The sequence below is a fragment of the Astatotilapia calliptera genome, chromosome 23 (genome assembly GCF_964374335.1).
Source record: "Astatotilapia calliptera chromosome 23, fAstCal68.1, whole genome shotgun sequence".
NCBI classification, from domain to species: Eukaryota; Metazoa; Chordata; class Actinopteri; order Cichliformes; family Cichlidae; genus Astatotilapia; species Astatotilapia calliptera.
In genome coordinates, this window is record NC_137443.1 from 35,316,751 (window position 1) to 35,339,574 (window position 22,824).

The 22,824-nt window shown below is 39.1% G+C and overlaps 3 protein-coding genes across 4 annotated transcripts in view; 1 reads left to right on the plus strand and 2 right to left on the minus strand.

The window, feature by feature from the left end:
• LOC145424226 (uncharacterized) overlaps window positions 1–22,824 on the minus strand; it is a 474,743-nt gene that overhangs the window by 53,726 nt on the left and 398,193 nt on the right. The gene's annotated exons all lie outside the window — the stretch shown is intronic.
• Window positions 564–22,824, minus strand: part of LOC113016987 (gamma-aminobutyric acid receptor subunit alpha-5-like) — a 46,906-nt gene continuing 24,645 nt past the window's right edge. Inside the window, exons 7-10 of the mRNA XM_026160236.2 lie at window positions 21,130–21,273; window positions 11,330–11,482; window positions 10,854–11,065; window positions 564–7,058 (exon numbers count right to left, since the gene is read on the minus strand). Of these exons, the coding sequence (XP_026016021.1) occupies window positions 6,759–7,058; window positions 10,854–11,065; window positions 11,330–11,482; window positions 21,130–21,273 (809 nt within the window). The 3' untranslated portion in view covers window positions 564–6,758. The remainder of the gene's footprint in view (window positions 7,059–10,853; window positions 11,066–11,329; window positions 11,483–21,129; window positions 21,274–22,824) is intronic.
• LOC113016986 (gamma-aminobutyric acid receptor subunit beta-3-like) overlaps window positions 12,261–22,824 on the plus strand; it is a 97,101-nt gene continuing 86,537 nt past the window's right edge. The window contains exon 1 of one of the 2 annotated variants that reach the window (XM_026160232.2): window positions 12,261–13,210. In XM_026160232.2, coding sequence (XP_026016017.1) covers window positions 13,062–13,210 — 149 coding nt within the window. In that variant the 5' untranslated portion in view covers window positions 12,261–13,061. The remainder of the gene's footprint in view (window positions 13,211–22,824) is intronic. The other variant, XM_026160233.2, reaches the window with a different exon arrangement.

Below are 22,824 nucleotides of genomic sequence, written 5' to 3' on the forward strand. Positions count from 1 at the left end.
ATGAAATATGTCATCATTACACACAGCAATCCATTTGGCTTACTGTGTGTAAGGCTGTATGGGAAAACAATGACGTGCGCCCTAATAAATGAAGGTTATTCAGTGCATGAAACTGAAAAGCTGAGGGGTTAACATAAAGGTGTGTACTGCTCCGCTAATAGAGCAGTACAAGCTGACTTTTGCTTAGCAGGTCCCATTTAATTAAGCTATAAAGAGTTTATTTGTCAAACTAAAACCTCTGACAGCTTCATTAACTGGGAAAATATAAACACATGTCATCATCTACCATATCATTATGAAAACAATACCACAGCATATCATATGCCACTGAAACACAGTGACAATGGGCCTCTGTATGCCCTCTTAGATACTAGGCAGATCAAACTAAAAAAAAATGGAAAAGAAAAAGTTTTCTGATGAATTTCACATTATATCAAATTAAAGCAAATTTGCATTACTTGTAAAAATAATGTTTCTAAGTGACCCAAATTGCATTAAGTAGTTCATCAAAGCATTTAATATCAATAGACAATCAAACATGATTCAGACATACCAGTGTCAGATTTCCTTTTATATGTGCAGCTTTAATCAGGATTCAACAAAGCAACATTTGAGCTACAGTAGTGTTTGCAATGTACTATATAGCATCTTTGCTAATCCTTTTTATTTGATCATTATCAGTATAATACACAAAACAAATACAGTACATAAAACAAAGAATGAGTGACACAAATACGTTTTTAAGCCCAGCTACAATGGCTTTGCTGCATTTTTGCAAAATTAAGCAAAAGTCTGTTTGATGGGTTCTTCGTAAATATTCTTGTAAAAAGTTCTTGAAAAAAAAAAAACATGAGCAACTTTATGCATTTTATTGGTCACCTTTAGCCTTACTTGAACAGGCAACTGTTGCTATCGTAGCTCCGCAAGTGTCCTTTAAACCAGCTGCTGGATGTGCAATAAATTCCCCAGCCAAGAGTTCAAAGCGTCAGTCAGCTTCACTGCCCATGAGCTAGCTTGGGATAAAGGGCATATAATCAACCCTAAGTTTGTTCCTAACATGCATCAGCCACAGCTGTCCAGACAACACACTGAGAAAAACAAGTGTTTGTCATGAGGGCTGGGCCAGTCAGGGCTTAAATTGGACAGAAGCCCTTTGCTGTAAGGGGCTTCCTTGAATGGGTGAAAGCAACTTAAGCAGAACTAAATCCCTTATTCTAACAGATGTATGGCAGATGAGTCTGTCACAGTGGCTGAAGGAAGGCGGGTGGGGTTGTTTCTTGGCCAGAAAGAGAGATAGTTAAATGGATGGGTGCATTGGTTTACGCCAAGAAAGATGTGCACAGACATGAGGAAGTCTACCAGGTTTCAGCACTATGGGGATCCTCTGACCTGACAGCTCACGTGAATGAGCTGATATACGTGAGTTACTTGTCTTCTTTCAGCCCCTAGCATATTAACATAATATTAGCTTTGCCGAATTTTTGGAAATGACAGAATTACAATGTGGGTAGTATTAAATATATGATGTCCTATAGTTAATATGATTGAGTTTTCTACAGCAGAAAAAATAAAATCCTATATTTGTCTGTTTGCCAAATATTGTCAACGTTCTATATGTAGCTAATATGTAGCTATCAAGTACAGTATGCTAACACCGACAGAGCTAAAAGGTTGATGCTAATAAGTGTAATATTAATAGGCAGATAAATCATGTTAGTTGTATTAATTTAGCTGGCTAGCATTAAAAACCTATTATGATATTAGCATTGTTTTATTCAGATGATTAATAATATGGTATAATATGCTTATACATAGATTTATTAATTCATTCTTCAATTCATTAATTTTTCAGAAGGTCACTGTTTGCTATTTGCCTATCACTGTTTTACATGCAGTAAAATGCTAATGCCAGCATGCTACTAATAGTAGAAATTGATAAAAAGATGACAAATATTATCAAACATAACACATAAATGCTGAGTATAACAAAGGCCACTTTACATATATGTTATTTTAGCTTGTTATCAGTCAGAAATATTTATTAAATTACTGAGAACATCAGAGGATTTATAATGTATTGAATTTAAGTGTTCATCCATCTGTCTGCCTACTATTATTCTACATGCAGCTAAATGCTAATATCCACATGCTAACAACGATGACGCCAATATGCTGGCATTTAGCAGCGGGTACAGATATTTATAATCTGGTATAACATCATGTAAGCTGTATTTGTTTAGCCTGTAAACAGTCAAAATAATTTCTTTTTGAAAATTTTTGAACTTTCATGTTATTTTTAGTTTATAGACTGGAGGATTATTTTTATTTTTTCCATATATTACCCACCAGCCACAGTAATTTTGATCTGATGACAGCACTAGAAAAAGTCAGAGGATCACCAAAGTTATTGTAAATTTTCCATGAATATTACCATATTAGCCAAATTTATGGACAAGCTAATAGTTGTAGAGATACACTATTTGCACAAACGTACTGGGCTACCTACAGGAGCTGCGCTGCATGGAAACCTATTGCACGAAGCTCCTGCTATACAGTTTTTTGTGCTGATGGTAATGTTGGAGGAGGTTCAGAACTCTGCACTTCAGCAGAGTGTTGATTACACTTATGCACTATATGCCCCAGCTCTTGGCAACCTCACTCTCTAACTTTACGTGGCCTGCCAGTTGGTGTCTCAGTTGCTGTGGTCCCTAAAAACTTCCACTTTTGCAAAAATGCCACTTACAGCTTACTGAGGAATTTCTGAAAGGTACAAAAAATTAGATGAAGGGACTTGCTGCAATGTCTCATTCTATTACAGTAGCACTCTTAAATTAGTGATCTCTTTAGAAAGACCCATTCTTTCCCAAATAAAAGCACAAAAGAGTACAGGCCTAGATTCTTTAGATTTTACACAGCTGAAGCAATGGGACTGAAAATACAAGCATTCAAAGAATAACAGGTGAGACCCAGTACCTTTGTCCATACAGTGAACTTCTGTCAGACTGAAGCTGCTGTCCACAGAAAAAATAATGAAGGCTATATGTGTTTGTCAGGGACATTATCAGTGACTTTTTACAGTAATAGTTCCTTTGGTTATATGTTAGAAAACAAGGCTTAAATAAAGCTCAATAAAAACAACTGTTTAGTTTAAAAAACACACTTGTTGAAGAACTCAACTACTGCAGACCTAATCAGAAATACACAGACAGAAAGTGTGTACTGTTACTTGATAATGTGTCAGATACAAACAGGAAGTCGAGGAACAGACAGATTACAGATTGGTGGGGGGGAGATGTCTCGTCTGTATCCTGTACTTGGCTGCCATTGCACTGAAACTGAAACATTGTCTGATCTGACAGAAAGCTGGATCTTAGATTTCCATAAATGACAGCTTCATCAGTTAAACAGCACGAAAATACCACAGCATATCCTGGCACACAAAGTCAAAATAAAATCACTTAAGTCCACCTTAAGTACACAATGCAAAGCAGATAGCAGCTTATGTCACCCTTATTTACATGGTTTCTTACCAAGCCAGTGTATAAATATCTGCTTAGCGGCCTAAAGTTTTTGAGGACAATGTTCCCAGCAGCAGGTGAGAGAGGTTGGTGTTCAAAATCCATATGATAGATATGAACAACTGATATTTCTGTTGGGAGCATGGGGTCCTCTTATTCCTGAGTTTGTCTCACCACAAACCAACACATGCTGTGCAACAGGTAGGCTTGAGCTGTAATGACAAAATGTGTGCTCGTCACTTTAATTAAGTCACTGTAGATATAAAATACAAATCAGTCCAAAGATCACGTTTGATCAGCTCTTCTACAAGCCACAAGAACGAAACAAACTCACACATGTACACAGAAGAAAAAAGATATTGAAGACAATAACATCATTAACATCAACATTGGGCTTTTTTTTTCTACTAAGGGCTTCAGAACACAAATGTGACAATCTGTCTTTTTGTTTACGTTGAAAACGAAAAAGGCTATTTACATGATTCTCTCATGACACTCGGCCTTATTTCCCCAAATTCTTTGCAGCTTAAAGGCCTCGTCGAACCAAGCTTTCAAAACAGAGAAACATTCTGAGAAAAAAAACCAATGCAGTCCAGTGACATTGGATTAGCTCGCGGAGGTGAAGTAAATTAATGCAAATCAGGGTGCAATTTTGATAAACTTGAGCCCATCGATTGAACCCAATAGTAAGTAATTCTGAGAGGACAGAGCTCTGCTGTGTTGCTCACTTTTGTGGACCGTTATGAGTCAGTTCATGGTACAATCAATCTTTGGTCACCTGTTAGCTGCTGAGCTGTTGAATTTCTGTCTCCTGTTGCTGATATATGCGTGAGGTTTTCTTTCTAGTATAGCTCTGCTGGAATCCAGAAACATGACACAATAATCATCTTTTCCCCCCCCAGCACTTCACTTTCACAAACACACTGTAGACTGGAGTTAACATTTTCCAACAGCCTCAGAAGATGCTTAAATGACCCAGAATACTTTGACTTTGTGCAAAGCATGAACTGAGCTCTGCAGGTTCTGCAGGTAATCTACTAAAAAGGTCAATGATTAGTCTTGCGTCAGAAACTGTCGTCTTAAAGGCTGACGCAGCCCAAGACTGCTTTATTACTTTACTACAACCAGCTCTGCCTTATAAACCTAAAATATTTGTTTAACAGCCCATGTGCAGGATGTGTCGCACAACACAAAACATTATTAACTGTCAAATCCCAACCGACTTGCAAACCCAGGACGGTACTGTGACCGTGCAATGTGTTGTTTTGCATAAGGGTCTGCAGGTATTTATTAAAGTCAAAAGAAAGAATCTGACTCACAGCCACCTGCACAATCCTGATATTTAGGAACACCTCCAACACCTTCGTCACAGTTAAAGTGACATTTTGACAAACATTACAGTTTTTCTTAAAATACTTTTGGGACAGAACTTAAAAAGTAGACAAAATGTATGAAGTCGATTTGTGATGTTACAGAGCTCAATGTGTATTTTTTGAGTTTGTTTATTTTTTGAGCTCTCTGCTATTTTCACTATGACCCGCTGCCTATTTGATGAAACACGATGAAAAAACCTACAAACAGCTCTGCACACTGCAAAAAAACTAACCTTGCTACCAGCTATACAGCCATGGCTTGTATACATCTTGTAATTCTCTCCTTGCCCCCGATGCTCTGCGGCATGTTCTGCTTTGTTATATCAAAATACACTAAATATGTGGGGCTTGGCTCGAACTGTTCAGCGTGAGCAGCTGACAGGGCAGATCCAAAGATTTGTCACAGCCATATACCCGAACCAATTACATGCTCATTCTGATAACGTCTCCCCTTGGCATTCCACATAAATTAATGCTCCTTGCGACAACTATCGCATCCAGGTGCAATATAAGGCATGCTCTTTTCGGTGTTAAATAACGGCACAGTGTGGAGCAAATTACCTGTCGCAAGCCTTAGAAAACCACATTCATATGATTACGTTACATACTTTCCTCCCCACATTTGGAAATGGAACACTTACAAATACATAGCAGCTGTGTCAGTGCCTTACAAAATTGTCACAGTACTCATTTAGTAAATTTCACCAGCAGTTTTTAAAAAAACCAAAACAGGGTTATGAACTGTACATGAGTCTGGTTTTCTCTGTGGACACATTAGCAGGGTGCGTGTCTGGACATCTCTGAACGACAGTCCCAAAACTGTCCACATCGCTGTCCTGATTTGTATGTGACTTGCTCTCCATTTGGTATCTCAACTGTGCATATTGGTTTCCCAACTGAGTGACCCAGGCTCAAAATTCTGTTAAATCACATATATCCAATCCTTAATTTGTGTTAACACATCTGCCACAGCCGTCCAGTCACCCTCGTGTAAGTAGGCCAGAAAAAAAACCCACTTTTTTCAAACATTCTTGCTGGCCCTAAATGATGACTTTTTAATTCAAAACTTCTTTTCCTCTCACATTTTACTTTGAGACTCTTACTGCCAGTGCTTTTGGGAAACCAGGCCTGCAGCAACAGTTCTTGAATCTTCAAGTAAAGATGTACAACAAGAGACACAAGCACCCTCTGCGTTAGGCAGAGGAAAAGAATTGGCAAGATTTTTTTTTTTTTTTTTAAAAAGGAGACATAAAACGACATTATTAATGCACTTGCAGCATCAATCTCGAGAGATGCGTCTTTCTCATAGCGCGGAATTAGGTACATTTTAAAATCATGTTTTAAAATTCAAATGCGAGTTAGATTGCAGAGTTTATGAGCCCAGTGCAGTAAGAACATGAAGCATTAAATTACTTTGTTAAATTCTACAGGTAGCAGTGACCAAGTGTGCTCCCATAGTTTAAGCAATGACTGACATATACATGGTCGGTGTTCAAGACAAAGAGGAGTCCATGTTCCCTTTTTGGGGGTGAGAATCATGCAAACTGCAGCAGAACAGATGAGAAAGAAGCAAAGCACCCTCTCTCCTGTTAATGCAGTCTTAAAATGCAGTTTTTTAGGCCATGAAAAATAGGAAAGGGAATCGTGAAGCCTTGCATCCATTCAAAGTGCTTGATCTAAATAGGTGAGTATAGTTTTTGTTCTTTGTTTTCACATTTGTTTAGTCTGGAGGGAGAGATGTAGCAATGGCTGCTTTCATTATGGATCACCCCTCTTCTATTAGGCTCAACCTTCCCTTCTCCCTGACACAAACTGCCCCCCCCTCCCCCCCCACGCCCCTGAAAAAAAGGAACAATAAGAAGAGCGATTACGTTGAGATGACAACTCCTTTCGACAACGGTTCTCTGTTGAGGTACGTGGCCCAGTAGACGAGGTTGAAGGTTCCGAAGAGGACAGGGAACACTATCCGCGACATCTTGTCGATCTTGCTGACACTGTTGTAGGTCTTCTTGGGGTCCATCGTCTTGGTCTCAGCAGAACGCAGGTGTACCGACGTCGTGTTGGAGATGGTGGAGATGGACGTGTCCTTGGTGAGGTTGGGGGTGTAGTTGACACCTGCCGAGCACACGTTGTTGGGCTTCTTGGACAGAACCATCGGGTCTCGTTTCTATGGCAGGACAGAGCACGTTGAGTAGAATGTTAGTTACAAGCCTCATTTTGCTCTACTGTTACAGTTTTTTTTTCTGGCTTGAGAAGAATCTGTGTTTTTCGTTCTGTCTGGAGTGATTAGTGACCTTACTGAGGTGAAATATTTCTGGCAGAACATTCTGGTAAAATGTGGGCTGCTGAGTTATTGAATTTCAATCAGTTAGCAGCATGATTTCCACTGGTGTTCTGTCAGTTTGAGTTTTATTTATGATGACTGCACTGTGCATATATGTTTTAGTGCAGCTGTTAACAGATGCCTGGCGGTTGTCCTAGACATCACTGGGATTACTAAACCAAGCAGAATTTATAGTAATCCATGCTGTGAAGTGACTTTCAACATCCTGATGACTCACAGTGCATTTATGTACTTAACTGTTTTTTTCAACACTTATACTGAAGTTCACTTGCTTCAGTGCCACGTAAATGCAACACTGCTCTAATATCTGTTTGCTAACTGTGTAGCTAAAGGCAGAAAATGATTAGTTTGGCATGAAGGCCTTGACACACCGGATGTGATTTTGCTGGACAAAACTGCGGCATTTATTTTTTTGAACCAAGCTTGCTTTTTCTGATCCAAAAGCAGAAATCTGACCAATCAGATTATGTTTGGCACACCAGTACGGTACATACAATCAGCTCTCTGTAATTATTTCTTTGCCTCCTCAGATGTGGTCTCAACTCTGCCAACAACAGCTCAAACTACTCCGCTGTCATCCCGAGATATGTATGAAAGTGGTCGTCATACAGCTTCAACTCCTGGATCAAACCATGAAATTCTTCCTGGTGTTGCCTGATGAGAATTAGAGGAACCCAGAATCTCAGTTTCTTCCTTTTCTTGTTCAGAAACATCAGGAACAGCTTATCATTGCTTTATAATGATTTAATTTTTTTCACAGTGCATGTGAAATGTGATCTGCCTGTTTATACAATACACAACGAGTTTGGATCCGAAGAACTGGGAATTTCACTTTGGTGTTTTTGCAGTGTGTTCGGTGTGTAATGACCTTAAGACTGTTTAAAACCCTATAGTACCACAGAGTAAGTAGTACTGTTTCTCAGATAAGCCTAGAGGCCTAGAGTAGAGTCACTGAATTTCTTCTGGATTTTTTTTATGGTATGATCTGACAAATAATCAAATAAATAACTGTGCTTCAGTTTTTTTGTCAGTGAAATTGTGTGGGCTCAAATTGTGGTCATAAATATTTTGTACTTGTAAATCAGTTTTGTACTTGTAAATTAGGATTCGTATGTGTAAAAAGAATGTGTGTGTGTGTGTGTGTGTGTGTGTGTGTGTGTGTGTGTGTGTGTGTGTGTGTGTGTGTGTGTGTGTGTGTGTGTGTGTGTGTGAAACAGATTTGTATGTGTAAAAAGAATTTGTGTGTGTGTGGACTTAGCCAAAAAATACGTGTGAAACTCTGCACTCAAGTTTTAAGTACAAGTACGATTCGATAGAAGCTAGGTCCCCTAACTTTCAGTAGCTGTTGAAAGGATAAAGTTTTGGTATATCAGTGGTTAGAAATACTTTAGGATTCGTTTAACACAAAGTCGGGGCTGACCCGGGATCATGGCTGTGAGTCACAGTGCGCAGCATAAAGGTACTTTCACATCGGACGCAGCATGTGCTGCTAATGCTAACTGCTAACTAAAAGCCAAGGATCCAGAATTTGTTGCGCTGGCTGCTGAGCTCTGTGGGTTTTTGCAGCAGCTCTACCTGTGCTAGATGCACCTGCTCCTTGTTGTTTCTATCTCTGACTTTATGTCCTCTACAAGAGATTCTGTTTTTTTTGCTGGTTCTTCAAATATTCAATAAAAAGATGTGTGCTCATTCATAATGAAGAAAGCTTTGTAACTATCCCCACTAGTGAAGACTGTCATTTCCACAATAAGGTTAGATAACCATTTGCACCAGTCAGATAACAAAACATAACACAACAATATTGTTATTTCACATAATCAATCATTTGCAACACTTCCTTTGTTTCTTGTGGAATATGATACAAACCGGATTCCAAAAAAGTTGGGACACTAAACAAATTGTGAATAAAAACTGAATGCAACGATGTGGAGATGGCAAATGTCAATATTTTATTCAGAATAGAACATAAATCACAGAACAAAAGTTGAAACTGAGAAAATTTATCATTTTAAGGTTAAAATATGTTGATTCAAAATGTCATGGTGTCAACAAATCCCAAAAAAGTTGGGACAAGGCCATTTTCACCACTGTGTGGCATCTCCCCTTCTTCTTACAACACTCAACAGATGTCTGGGGACTGAGGAGACCAGTTTCTCAAGTTTAGAAATAGGAATGCTCTCCCATTCTTGTCTAATACAGGCCTCTAACTGTTCAATCGTCTTGGGCCTTCTTTGTCGCACCTTCCTCTTTATGATGCGCCAAATGTTCTCTATAGGTGAAAGATCTGGACTGCAGACTGGCCATTTCAGTACCCGGATCCTTCTCCTACGCAGCCATGATGTTGTGATTGATGCAGAATGTAGTCTGGCATTATCTTGTTGAAAAATGCAGGGTCTCCCTGAAAGAGATGACGTCTGGATGGGAGCATATGTTGTTCTAGAACTTGAATATATTTTTCTGCATTGACGGTGCCTTTCCAGACATGCAAGCTGCCCATGCCACACGCACTCATGCAACCCCATACCATCAGAGATGCAGGCTTCTGAACTGAGCGTTGATAACAACTTGGGTTGTCCTAGACCTCTTTGGTCCGGATGACATGGCATCCCACATTTCCAAAAAGAACTTCGAATCGTGACTCGTCTGACAACAGAACAGTCTTCCATTTGCCACACTCCATTTTAAATTATCCCTGGCCCAGTGAAAACGCCTGAGCTTGTGGATCTTGCTTAGATATGGCTTCTTCTTTGCACTGTAGAGTTTCAGCTGGAAATGGCGGATGGCACGGTGGATTGTGTTCACTGACAATGGTTTCTGGAAGTATTCCTGAGCCCATTCTGTGATTTCCTTTACAGTAGCATTCTTGTTTGTGGTGCAGTGTCGTTTAAGGGCCCGGAGATCACGGGCATCCAGTATGGGTTTACGCCCTTGACCCTTACGCACAGAGATTGTTCCAGATTCTCTGAATCTTTGGATGATGTTATGCACAGTTGATGATGATAACTCCAAAGTCTTTGCAATTTTTTGGTGGGTAACACCTTTCTGATATTGCTCCACTATCTTTCTGCGCAACATTGTGGGAATTGGTGATCCTCTACCCATCTTGGCTTCTGAGAGACACTGCCACTCTGAGAAGCTCTTTTTATGCCCAATCATGTTGCCAATTAACCTAATTAGTGTTAATTGGTCTTCCAGCTCTTCGTTATGCTCAAATTTACTTTTTCCAGCCTCTTATTGCTACTTGTCCCAACTTTTTTGGGATTTGTTGACACCATGTAATTTTGAATCAACATATTTTTCCTTTGAAATGATACATTTTCTCGGATTAAACTTTTGATCTGTCATCTACGTTCTATTCTGAATAAAATATTGACATTTGCCATCTCCACATCATTGCATTCAATTTTTATTCACAATTTGTTTAGTGTCCCAACTTTTTTGCAATCTGGTTTGTAATAACTTAGCTGATGTCTCAAATACACTGCCGCACTTGTAGGCCCTGCAACCAACTGCTAATATTTCATAACCACAGGTCATAGCCAAGTTTGCGATTTTGGTATTTCTGGATGATCTGAGGATAAACTCTTAAATGTGTATCAAAGTACCCACAAATTGTACCTTAGGGTGTTGTGCTTCCATAGCCTTCTTGCCATCCCAAGCCCAGCTCCTCTTGGTGAAGTAGTTCACTGTTGCGAACTCAATGAGGGCAGAAAAGACAAAAGCATAGCAGACGGCAATGAACCAGTCCATGGCTGTAGCATAGGCCACTTTGGGGAGCGAGTTCCTCGCACTGATGCTAAGGGTGGTCATGGTCAGCACAGTGGTCACCCCTGGGTGCAAACAAAGTTAGACATGACGATTTTAAATTTAGTTTTTATGAGCCAGCTGGAAACAAATGACAGACTGGCCTCACTCAGTGAAGGTGGGCACTTTAATAACTCCTAACTGTCAGCTTGTGCAGTGCTGCTGCTCAGTGAGCGACTGTTATTATTCTCCCTGGTATGAATGCGCATGATGGAAATATTACCCAGTTAAATAAGAAGTTTTTTTACTTTTTTTTTTTTAAGGATTAGTACGTAAGCAGCTTCACTCACCAAAAACAGTTCTGGCAGGAACTGACTCTCTGTTCAGCCAAAATGACACCTGGGACAGGATTACAGTCATGAAACATGGCATATACGTCTGGATGACAAAATATCCAATCTTCCTCTTCAGGAAGAAATGGGCCATCATCACTGTATACTGTCCTGAGGGGAAAGAAGCAAATAAAAAGGATATAAGGTTAGATAAGGACAACAAACTACAGCGTCCTAATAACAGAAATATCTACTTAAAGATGCACTTTGAGAATAGAGGAATTATTAATGTGCGACTTGACCTCCTTACTGAACAAAAGATGTTTAGTCTACCGCATTGGGCATGTCTTTATTTTAGAACAAACTACCAGCTGTGTGATCAAAAAAACAAGTAAACTGGCTGCAATGGTGCTTAGTCACTGGATAAAAGGAATGAAAAGTGTCATTTGAGAAGCTCCCCTTCTTTCCACTATTCTACCATTAGACTAATGAAATAATCAGAGGTGTTGGAGACTGGTGAAAATGTGTAAAGAGAACATTTCAGTTAAACATAACAGCAAAATGAACCTGACTTCAGGTCTGTTATTAAAAGGAAAAATTAGCGTAAGTGGTGTTAATTACTGTGAGAACACGAGAATAGATTATTATGCAGTTAATGTCTGGGTTCAACAATGGGCCATGACAGTGGGAGGTAAAAAGTGTGTTGAGAGGTGGGAAGTGGGAGGACAGAATACTCTGCTAAACAACAGAAGATTGCATTTGAGGGTTTTAAATAAAAATCTCCATTGCCAGCAGCAGTTTGTGACTGCAGGTGCTGGTAAACTATGAAAAACCTAATGACTGTATTCCATACACTGGGGCACACGTACACAAGCCGCTCTCTCTCTCCCTCACAAACACACACACACACACACGCACGCACGCACGCACGCACGCACGCACGCACACACACACACACACACACACAAACAGAGTAATACATGAGGCTTTCTCCAGGCACAATCGGATTTTTGAACCTCCCTAATCCCTGGTTACAATCTGCATCCTGCCATCAGTGAGCGCAAAGAGAGGGAGTTAAAAAGCAGGGGGGGGGGGGGGGGGGGGTTGAGGGGGGTGCTGAGGCTTCCTGTCTTGGGATCCATTGCTGAGCTCCAAACCCCGCCCCTTTCCACCCTGCCAATCCAGGCTCTAACACACGTAGACACAGTCAAACACACATGAAGGATGATCTCTAGCTGTTGACACACACCTCAGCGCACGCTCTAAGCCACGGAGACGGACACTCATTGCTTCTAATCACTGGTGGGATGGAGGGGGGATAGCCGTGTAGATATATCTGCATACCTCTTTTTTTCTTTTTATGTTGTTTTTCTTTCTTTTTATTTTTCTGGTACCTCCAACGCTCTTCATGGAACTGACTGGCTTGGGGAGGACAGAAAAAGCAATTCAGAAAGCGCGCTGAACTCATCAGCTGACATCAGCTTAAAACCGGGGGAAATTTCTCTATTTTGCAGCTGCCCTGTGTTGAGGACGAACGGCCACTACGCACACTTATCAACGTCACTGTCACTGCCATGCCTCGATCTGGAGTTCCCCAGCATGCTTAGTTCTCTCTTCTACCTAATCGCTCGGGCCTTCTGATGCCTTCATGACTCCAGGCCACCTGGTTCACAACTACCCAGTCCACTTCTACACCTGCTGGAATCATCCAGACACATCCCTTGCAAAGGGTTACCTTTGCACTTGATGCATGGATCCTGAAAGGACCGGGGGCAAAGGAAAGAGGAAGACCATGCTCCTCTGGTGGATTTTACTTTTCTCCCAAGGATCTGTATTTCACAGTGTTTGTGGGGAACTCCCTTTTGTGTCAAGCAACAATGCAGCCATGCTGGTAAACTGGTGAGTTGGAGGGAAACTGTTTTGCCCTGTTTTGCCAAAGCTGTGTGCACAGCATTTAAAATGATTTATTATTCTCTGGAAAATGTCCTTCTAGATCATTTAACTTCTTAACACCCGGTAAGTCAGTGTCAATGCATCAAGTGTCAGGGTTAGACATAATGGGAGGGGTAGTGGTAGTGTTTTTATAGTACCTTAAAAGAAAAGTATTAAGATACAAACTAAAAAAAACTGTTCATTAGATATTTGCTAGACATTAAGGCTAACACCAAGCCCATTCCTAACCCTAAATGGGTTACTGGTGACCAGATGGGTCTTCAGAGGTTCACAGGATATGGCGTTTTGTCCCAACACTGACGTCGCAAAGGTTCCTGACAAGCCCTGAGGTCCCTGCAAACTGTAGACGTAACTGTTGCTAGAGTAAGCCTTATCTGCTTTTAGAGTCAGGGAGTTATTTAAGGAAAGTATCTGAGACGGAAGAAGCCGTGACCCTAAAGATGTCAGGTCTTTAAAGAAAAACTCCCTCACTTATCTCCACTTTCACATCCTCAAGGGGGAGTGCCTCAGATTAGTGTTGTAATTAAAGTCAAACACCATCCAGCATCTGACACACAAAATGTCATGAATACTGTTCATTAGCTACTTTTAGCTAGTCCCGTATTCACAAGGGGTCACAACATGTAGCGCCACACACTTGCTTTCGCAGATCTGTACACCAGATATCCTTCCTGACACAACCGAGAGACGTGTTTCCTCTCAGACTCAAACCAGGAATATCTGGCTTGCTAGGCAAATGTATAAGCCACTGTATTATGGAGCCACTCATTATCAATGTTCATTGTCAAGAAATAGCTAATATTACTAAATGTAACTGCTTAGCAACCACCAGGTGGTCCCATCTGGAGTTATGGTTAGAGATCAAATTTGTTAAAGTTTTTTCTTGTCTGGAAAGGCCCAGTTGAAAAGCTTTTCACTGAAAAACTGTAATGCCAAAGTGTATTCTTCTCTGAAAGTGTGTCCTTTTGCTTGTGGCTAAAAAACCCCCCAAACCGTAACCCTAGGTGGACATGGCAAACGAGGTTAATCTTAAATCTCAAACTGTATCCCTGCATACAGTTAGACATAAAGGTTTTGACAGATGCAATGTTACAGGTTAGGACTGCATCTATAAAATTATTTGTTAACAAGACTGAAATGTTTTCCTCCACTATTACTCTACATACTAACATGTTGGACTAAAGCCATTCAGTTGAGGCGATCAGATTTACTTGTATTACTGTGGTCTTCAAACTTTTAGGACCATGTAACAGAACAACTGCTATATATATTTAAGAAAAGAAAATTTCAGAAAGTAGAACCTCTAATTCCCATCTGTCACTGCACCCTCGGTAACACCTGTTCACTGCATTCAATATTTCATTTAACACAATAGGGAAAAGTGCAAGATCAAAAACCAGAGCTCAGATCTGGCACATCTTAGAGTGTCATATTTGGTCTGTCAAAGTTATTAGTGAGAGAGTCAAAGATATAAACAGTAAATTAACCTTCTGGGCTGAATGTGACCCCAGAGCTCAAGCTCATCAGCAATCTCCACCACTGATTTGGGCAGTTTCCAGACAGAAGCTTTGAGCTGCATGAATGATTTACCGCCTTTGGTCCTGGAGATAAATGGAATTCTCGGATAATGTTTAGCTTTTTGTGGTAGCAGGCACGACACCAGATGGTGGCTCGATGATTTGGGTAATATCATTAGTACTATCAAATACAACATATGAACATAAATACTGTATCATAGTTATTATACTTAGAGTATATATTGTTTATATCTGATCAGCCATATGAGAAGGAATCGGTTGGATTAATTTATCTCCAAAGGGTTGGATGATGCGACATTCTTACAACTTCATTTGACAAGAAATTTAGATACTGTGCTATTTTGGTTTGCTCTGACTTTTTGCACACCCATGTGCACAGCCACATGGTCTACATCCAGCCTCAGCCCTCTATATGTTAAGTTGGGGGCTGGGTGGCTATATTTTAGAACAATTTTTGTGCAAGTACAAGTGATTTGTTTATATTTGTTCAAAAACTCAAATCACTTACACCTGCTTTAGGGTTTTCTGGGTGGTGTTAGTGGCAGAAATATGCAACTAAGCAAACAAAAAATGATCCAAATGGAGATGCTTTAAACAAATTTTAATAGTTTGAAGTAGACCATTTACTAATTTTTGAAAATCACATAATTTAGCATGTGGCTAAACCTACACTAAACTCTAAGTCAAAAACAGGTTGCTAGCGACCTGGTGGATATTAACAGGTTAAGCACATAACTCAGTAATTGGCCCTAAATGTAAACACAGGTTTGTAAAGATCAGTGAAACAGCTTCCATGTACAGTGGATGAATTTCTCACCATTTTTTTCCTTTTACTGTAACTACATTACTGTGTCTTTAAACCAGGTTTCTAGAATCAACTACACCGTAAAAAAAAAAAAAATCCTAAAAAAAACAGTAATATTCTGGCAGCTGGGGCGCCAAAATAATAACAGAAAATAACAGAAAATAACTTTCTCATGAAAATACAGTTATTTTCAGTAATGACAATACAGTTTGTTGCCCTAATTTTACATGGGATTTTGCCTTTTTCAAGTGCTTTTAAACATTAAATTAGGTACATTTTAATGTGATCAACCAATGAAATTACCTATAAACAAGGTCAATGAATGCGGCAATATGAATAATAATACTTAAATGTACAGAAATATACAGTTAACAGTTGGTTTAAATAATAATAATGCATTGCATTCATATAGCGCTTTTTGAGACCCTCAAAGTGCTTTACAATTCCACTTTATAATTCCCCTCTGGCCATCACCAGTAGGTGGTAGGTGAAGTGTCTTGCCCAAGGACACAACGAGTGTCCGAGCCGGGGATCGAACCGGCAATCTTCTGATTACAAGGCGAACTGCCAACTCTTGAGCCACAATTGCCCTAAATAACAATAATAATTATTATTATTTGATGTAAAAAAAGTTAAGAATCATTTTATTTTTTCCATAGCATTACATTTGAATTAAACAGTTCAATCTTTCAAATAACGGACAAATATTTGTGAAATTATGATACATTTGTGAATGTATTTTAACAATCTAAATATGCATATGTACAGACAGATACATTTAAAAAACAAGAAAATTATGTTTTATTACATTTACAGTGATTTTACGTTGATTTACATTTGAAATGTAAAATCACAACCTATTTATGTGTATTTAATGATATTCTAGAAGAACAGTACAAAACTGTAAAATATACAGTAACATACTTTTATATTACATTTTTTTTACAGTGTAGTCAACTAAATGCTTTTCAGTGCAGCAGTTAGAAACTAGACTTATGTAACTCTTGGCTTCTTGCAAAAGTATTCACATTTGCAAGAAGCCACCATTTAACCTCTTCACATCCACCTGTCATAGGGTTAGAGCTGGGTTTGTTTTAACCAAATGCTAAGCTGTTGAAATTTTAAGATCTTACCTTTCAAATTAAGTGTCATCTACACTTTTGGGCTAAAATTGACCCTCAACCTAGTAGATCCTAGAAATAAACATGCAGTTACTCTGTGAGCTACTAGCTTCTACCATTAACTAGCACATTAATTAACATGTCAAACCATTCAGTGTTATAACCTACTAGCCAGGCAGTCATCAGTCCTTTAACCAACAAGAGCTTTAGCCTTTCACTTAAACCATTGAGTCACCAAGCAAATATTTAAAGAGCTGTGGTACGCAAATAAAAAAAGGAGGGGAAATCCACACTTTTAATAACGGTTCTACTAGATACTAGAGGAAAGTGTATTACAGTTTGGTTTTACATAAGAGTATTAAGCAGATGACTTTCAACACCCACACCACACCCTACCAGCCCCACGTGTCAAAGTGAGGCCGTCCAATCCCAGGCCACACACAAACACACACACTTTTTTTTTTACTCTAGCTTGGCAAAGACCTAAATTGTTATTATCATGATTATTTTTTCACTTAAATCGTTTCCTGTATAATCACCTTAAAGTAAAATGTCTCCTGTAAAAGCAACCCGGTTTAACGCTTCACCTTAAAGCCTAAAAACTTTAAAGTCCTAACCCCCACAATAAAGAAGTAACTTCTGGTCCTCCAGCTTATTGTCACAATGACCCTGCTGTGTGACTGTCACAGTGACGACATTTGATACAAAGATAAATATACAAATGCACACACCAGCAAACACACAGACACACCCAGCCAATCCCTCACTGAGCTGTGATGTCATCTTCTTATGCAAAAGCTGATGGGTGGTTGGATGGGGGATTAACCCTAGGACTCAGGTCTCTCTCGATTTGTGTATGTGTGCATGTGCGCGCATGCTTCTATGTGTGTGCGTGTGTGCAGGGATAAGTGTTGTTTGACAGGGCTGTCCGAGCCTGTAGACAGCTGGTTGTGAGAGGGATAGGCTACTCTGCACTAGCCTCCACTCATTGACTCTTAACTACTGATAATGTTTCCCACATTTCCTCTCCACCTCGCAGCACATCCATTTCTCCCTACAGTGTTTATCTTCCCTAATCTAGAATTAGTTACATCACCTTAACTAATTCGTACCGTGCAACATAATTCACCTCAGTGCTAATGAAAAATACACAATGCAATGCTTGCACTATGTTCTGATTGAGGTTTCTTTATTTAATGAAAATAATAAATAATTAACAATTTTTTAAAAATTTTATAACTTAAAAAAAGTTTTGAACAGTGGCACAGTTTTCATAATGTTTGTACACAACACAACATATTTGAAGTTGAACAATCAATGTTAAATTAACCCAAAGTTGAATTTAACCTCTTAAATCCAGATGTTAAGGGGTTAAGAAAAAATATAGATTTGACTAATGAACTAATTACATTCTTATGTACCGTCCCTTTTTTAGAGAATTAAATGTAGTGCAATAATTTAATATAATCGTAATAAAATCTTTTTTAAACTTTGTCAGTGATCCTTTGATGATGACTTCCTGAAGTCTGGAATCCGTGGCCAATCAGCAGAGAAAAGGTTTCCCGCCGAGGCTTTTACTGTAGCAGTGTTTAGTTGCTGCCTGCACAATAGTCCACCTTTTTTTTATATTTTTCAAAATCTCCTGGGTTACTTTTGTCAGCATGGTCTGGCTCATTGTTCATCTGTTCGCTGAGATGACATCCAGTTAACTTGACTGCAAGTCGCTCAGTGTGTACACACACTGCTCAGTACACTTTTGTGTTGTCAAATCACCAACAAACACCTGTGACCTAGTGTCATAGGAAGCTATGTGTACCCCTGCATCAAATTGTCTCTACTTTATTCAGATTATGAGTCATTTTAGATCTTTTTTCCTTTTGTTTCTTCCCAGCTCTGCTGTATTTTCATCTGTCCAGCAAGCTAGCGTGGCTAGCTAAACATAAATGTTTTGCATCTTGCAATCAATGCAGTGACTTCCAAACTTGGTGCATCCTGTGGGGGTTTTTTTGTCTTTCCCGTGGAAATGATCTTGCCAACATCCACCACTTTTGTCTTTTATGGATTTAAGGACCTGTTTCTGTTGACGAGCTCTCCAATGCTTTCTTTTTTTCTCAGCAAGAGCCGAACTGCTGATTTGACAAGTTTCTGCTCCCTTTCAGATATGTTTGTTTTCCAGTCTAAGGATAGAATATTCTCTTTGCCTTAAGAGGTCCTTCAACCTTTGCTTCAGTTCACAGAAACAACTTCCAAATGCAAATGCCACACTTGGAATCATCTCTGGACCTTTAACCTGCTTAACTTGTGAAAAAATACAGAAATAAGCCAGAGTCAACTCCCCAATAATATTTTAGCTCCAGAAAATAGGGCAGTTTGTATATAAATACAGCTGATGCAATATTTTTGTCCGAATCCTTAAATTAAAGCTAAACGTCGGCATTTCAGTTGCATCTGTCTCATTAAATCTGCTCTGATGGTAAACAAATATGCTGACAAAGGTCTCTACACCTGTAAAAAAGAGCTAACTCAGAATTATTACTTAAATAACAGATGGTACAAGTAGTTTATAACATCATATGGTTTTAATTGTTTTTGTACAGTAGTTGAGGTTTATGGACGAAGAGTGAATCCCGATAAATAAAAAACAACTAACACAAATAGAAACAGATGGGTCATCAATGAACTCATTTTAAATGGTATGTTTGGGCTCTTTGTAAAAAGATGCTTTTCAAACACAAAGTGTTTGAAAATGCCAAATGTTACATCACGTACACTCGTACACTCGTACACTGTGTTTTAAGGAAACTAGACAAGTGTAGGACAAAAGAAGATGAACAGGACATGAATACCATCTTAATGTCCTCACAGAATCAACATGGAAATTGGCCCATTTGCTGTTTGCCAGTGTCAAGGATAGCCTCAAGCCATTTTTGAGGAAAAGAAGGGCCAAACTTTACAAAAACTGGACCCAAAATTATTTCAACGTGTCTTATGCTGTGATGAATCCAAGCAAATTTAAAGGTTTCAGTTGAACTTGTCATTATTATGTGTAATCAACATAATAGTGTAAGTGTAAGTGCCTACAGTCATCGATAAAACACACCGGACAAAAAAGCCTGAACAAAAAGCAGCCACTTGCTCCAAAGCAAGCAAGTGATATTGGGGATCTTCTCAATGATAGAATGATGAGCGCAGCAAAGTATTGTCAGATTTTCATCGACCAAACAATACATTTAAAAAACATCTGATTGGCAACAGCTTTAATAAACACACAATGGAACATGATCGGTGATGGATTGGCCTCCCCAGAGCCCCTATCTTAACATTAAGCAGAGTGGCGTCATGACAGAGAACAAACCAAAAACAGCCAACATCCAAAGATAAGCTTTGAATGTTCTTCAAGAGACCTATTCCTGAAGACTACATAAAGAAAGCTAGCTTAAAATAGTTCAGGCTATGTTGAAGAATAAAGGCGCTCATACCAAATATTTGACATTTTCAACTTGTTGTTTTATGCATACTCTGTTTTTGCCTTATTCTGTATTTTCATTTATGTTTGCTAATATTTCAGTAAATCACTCTACTTATTTTTCCATTTTCCTGCCAAAAGATAAATTTTATAGGTTGTTCAAAACAACCTAGTTCATAGGTACAGTTTTGATGCCACTGAATATTTACAGTTTTGTTGTGATGCTAGCTGAAGCGATGAAGCTAACATTAGCTTGCCATTGTATCACCACAGTTATGATGAAGAAATAAAGTTCCCATATTAAATGTGGACATGTAGACAATGTTGTAATACTATGTTTGTATGAATACAATCTTCCACTAATAACCAGTACTCGAGTTAGAAACAGTAACTGCTAGCTTGTTGCGTAGCTAAACTGCATTAACACCAGCAACATATGTAAGTATCCTTACATGCCTACACAAATGGGCTAAACTAAGTTAAACTAAACTATTGGTTAAACTAAGCTTTACAAAACTCCTGTAATTTGTAGCATGATCAAGTAAGCAGTATTGGATTTGTTGTGTGTGTTAATAATTAGAAAATTATTGAATATTTCTATCCTTATTAATGAGTGGTGTAGTGTTTGTCCCATTGACAGCTTGTATTTGTGTTCAACGGTAATAGTTAAGTCATCCTATTTTTGTTTTTATTGTACTATGTATCCTATACAGTAACTGTCTACTGGGGCTCCAGTTCTTATATTGCTGTGTTACCTAATCTCTATTTTTTCCCCTAATATCACAAAATATTCCATCATTTAGGATTAAGTATATTACTTTTATCTCTGCCACAACTTATTTCACTAATCCATCCATTCTTAATACTTTGCTACTAGCAATAGAAGCACACTGCTGTTAATATTATTACTACAGAGTTATTAAAATAGCACATACCCCTGCTTGTGTGTATATCCTCTGTGTTAGCACTTTGTCCAACAAGATGATACTGATTGAGTCTGGAGCCATCCTCTGCCACCACCACAGATTCTTTAGCTCCCTCAGTCCAAGTGTAGACGACTTCTGACACAGGATAGGCATCTGAGAGACAGACAGGAAAGATTATTCTGATTTAAGTGTTTTGCTCTTAATATGATGACATTCAAAGTGGAAGTGAAACCCTGTTTGTTTACAGCAGAGTAGATTATTAACATATTAGAGTGAGTTACAACCCTGTCATCACTCATTATGTGTAGCTCCCCGTGTGTGGAGCTGATGCAGAGCCTCTCTAGCACTTTTTGATTAGACTGCAGGCTTGAGGCCAAGAGCAGAATTTGTCTAGTATGTCTGTAAAATGTGTGTGTGTGCGTGTGTGCTGGAGGGGGGGATTTTTTTAGTCTATTTTTGTTTAAACCACACTTCTGGGTCAGGGGTGAGCTTCCCTGTCAGCAGCCGGACCCAGACGGAGTCAGATTAACCAAAATGTGTTGCATCACACTTGTGATGAAAACAGAGAGAAAACCGTGTAACATCTCTGGCTATTACACTGATTCATGTTGAATACTGCAGCATAGCTGAACATTGATCTATCATGGCCCTCTTTTAACACCCCCCCCCCCCCCCCACCCCAAAAAAAAAAAAACCCCACAAAACAAAAAAAACTAACAACAACTTTGAGGAGGAGAAAATGGTGAAAGGAAAAGAGAGAAAACAAAAACTTAATCATGGTCATGTCAAGATTTGGAAAAGATTGGCGAATACTATGGAAAGCATTTGAGAAGCAGAAAGTTTAAGGTGGGAGACAAGGAGAGGAATTATCTGCAGAGAGGAAAAATAATGAGGGAGGAGGGCCCAATTACACTAGACACCTTCATTTTGCATTTATTCTTTACTTTTGATGCTTTCCAAAGGCTGCATATTTCATACTGGGGACAGAAAACAGTGATTAGTTCTTTGGCAGTGATAAACAACTTTTAAAGAGGCGTGCACGGTGAAATTGGTGCAGCCAAGTGTTGTTCCCTCATCAAGAGATTTCTGGAGGCATGAAAAAGACAATTATGCACATTAAATCTATTAATACAACACAAGAAGAGCTGAAATTCCATTAAAACAACTTATTATGCTGACTATCACAAACACAACTGAAAGCCTGGGTTGTTCTTGCGTAACAGTAGGCCGGCAGATCACATCTTGACCTGAGTATTTCCATTCTAGGTGTTCACTTGGCAGATGGGTAGTGCTCCAGACTGTATGTAGTGTTTAAAATTGGGCATGGTCAGGCCAAAGGCCGAGACCTTTAATTGGAGGGTAGTTAGATTGCGATAAGGGATTACTGGTGAATTTCATTAGGCAGAGGAAAAGCTAAACACTTTGGCAGGAAACACAGTGCACCTCTGCCAACTTCTAAACACTTTACGCTTAACGCTTTGCTGCTCTTTCCTTATGGGTGAAGCAAAAGCAGCTACAGCTCAGTCGGAGTCATAAATTACTGCAGTTCCACACACTCTAAGTGCAGCTGTCTGAATTATTAAAGAAAGTAAAAGCAGACAATTTCAAAAGGCAAAGTGTGTTTTCCCTTACAAGTTACTGACAAATCAATATTCAGTAGGGCATACACGTCAAATAAAAGCAATACTTGCCGCATACTGTAGT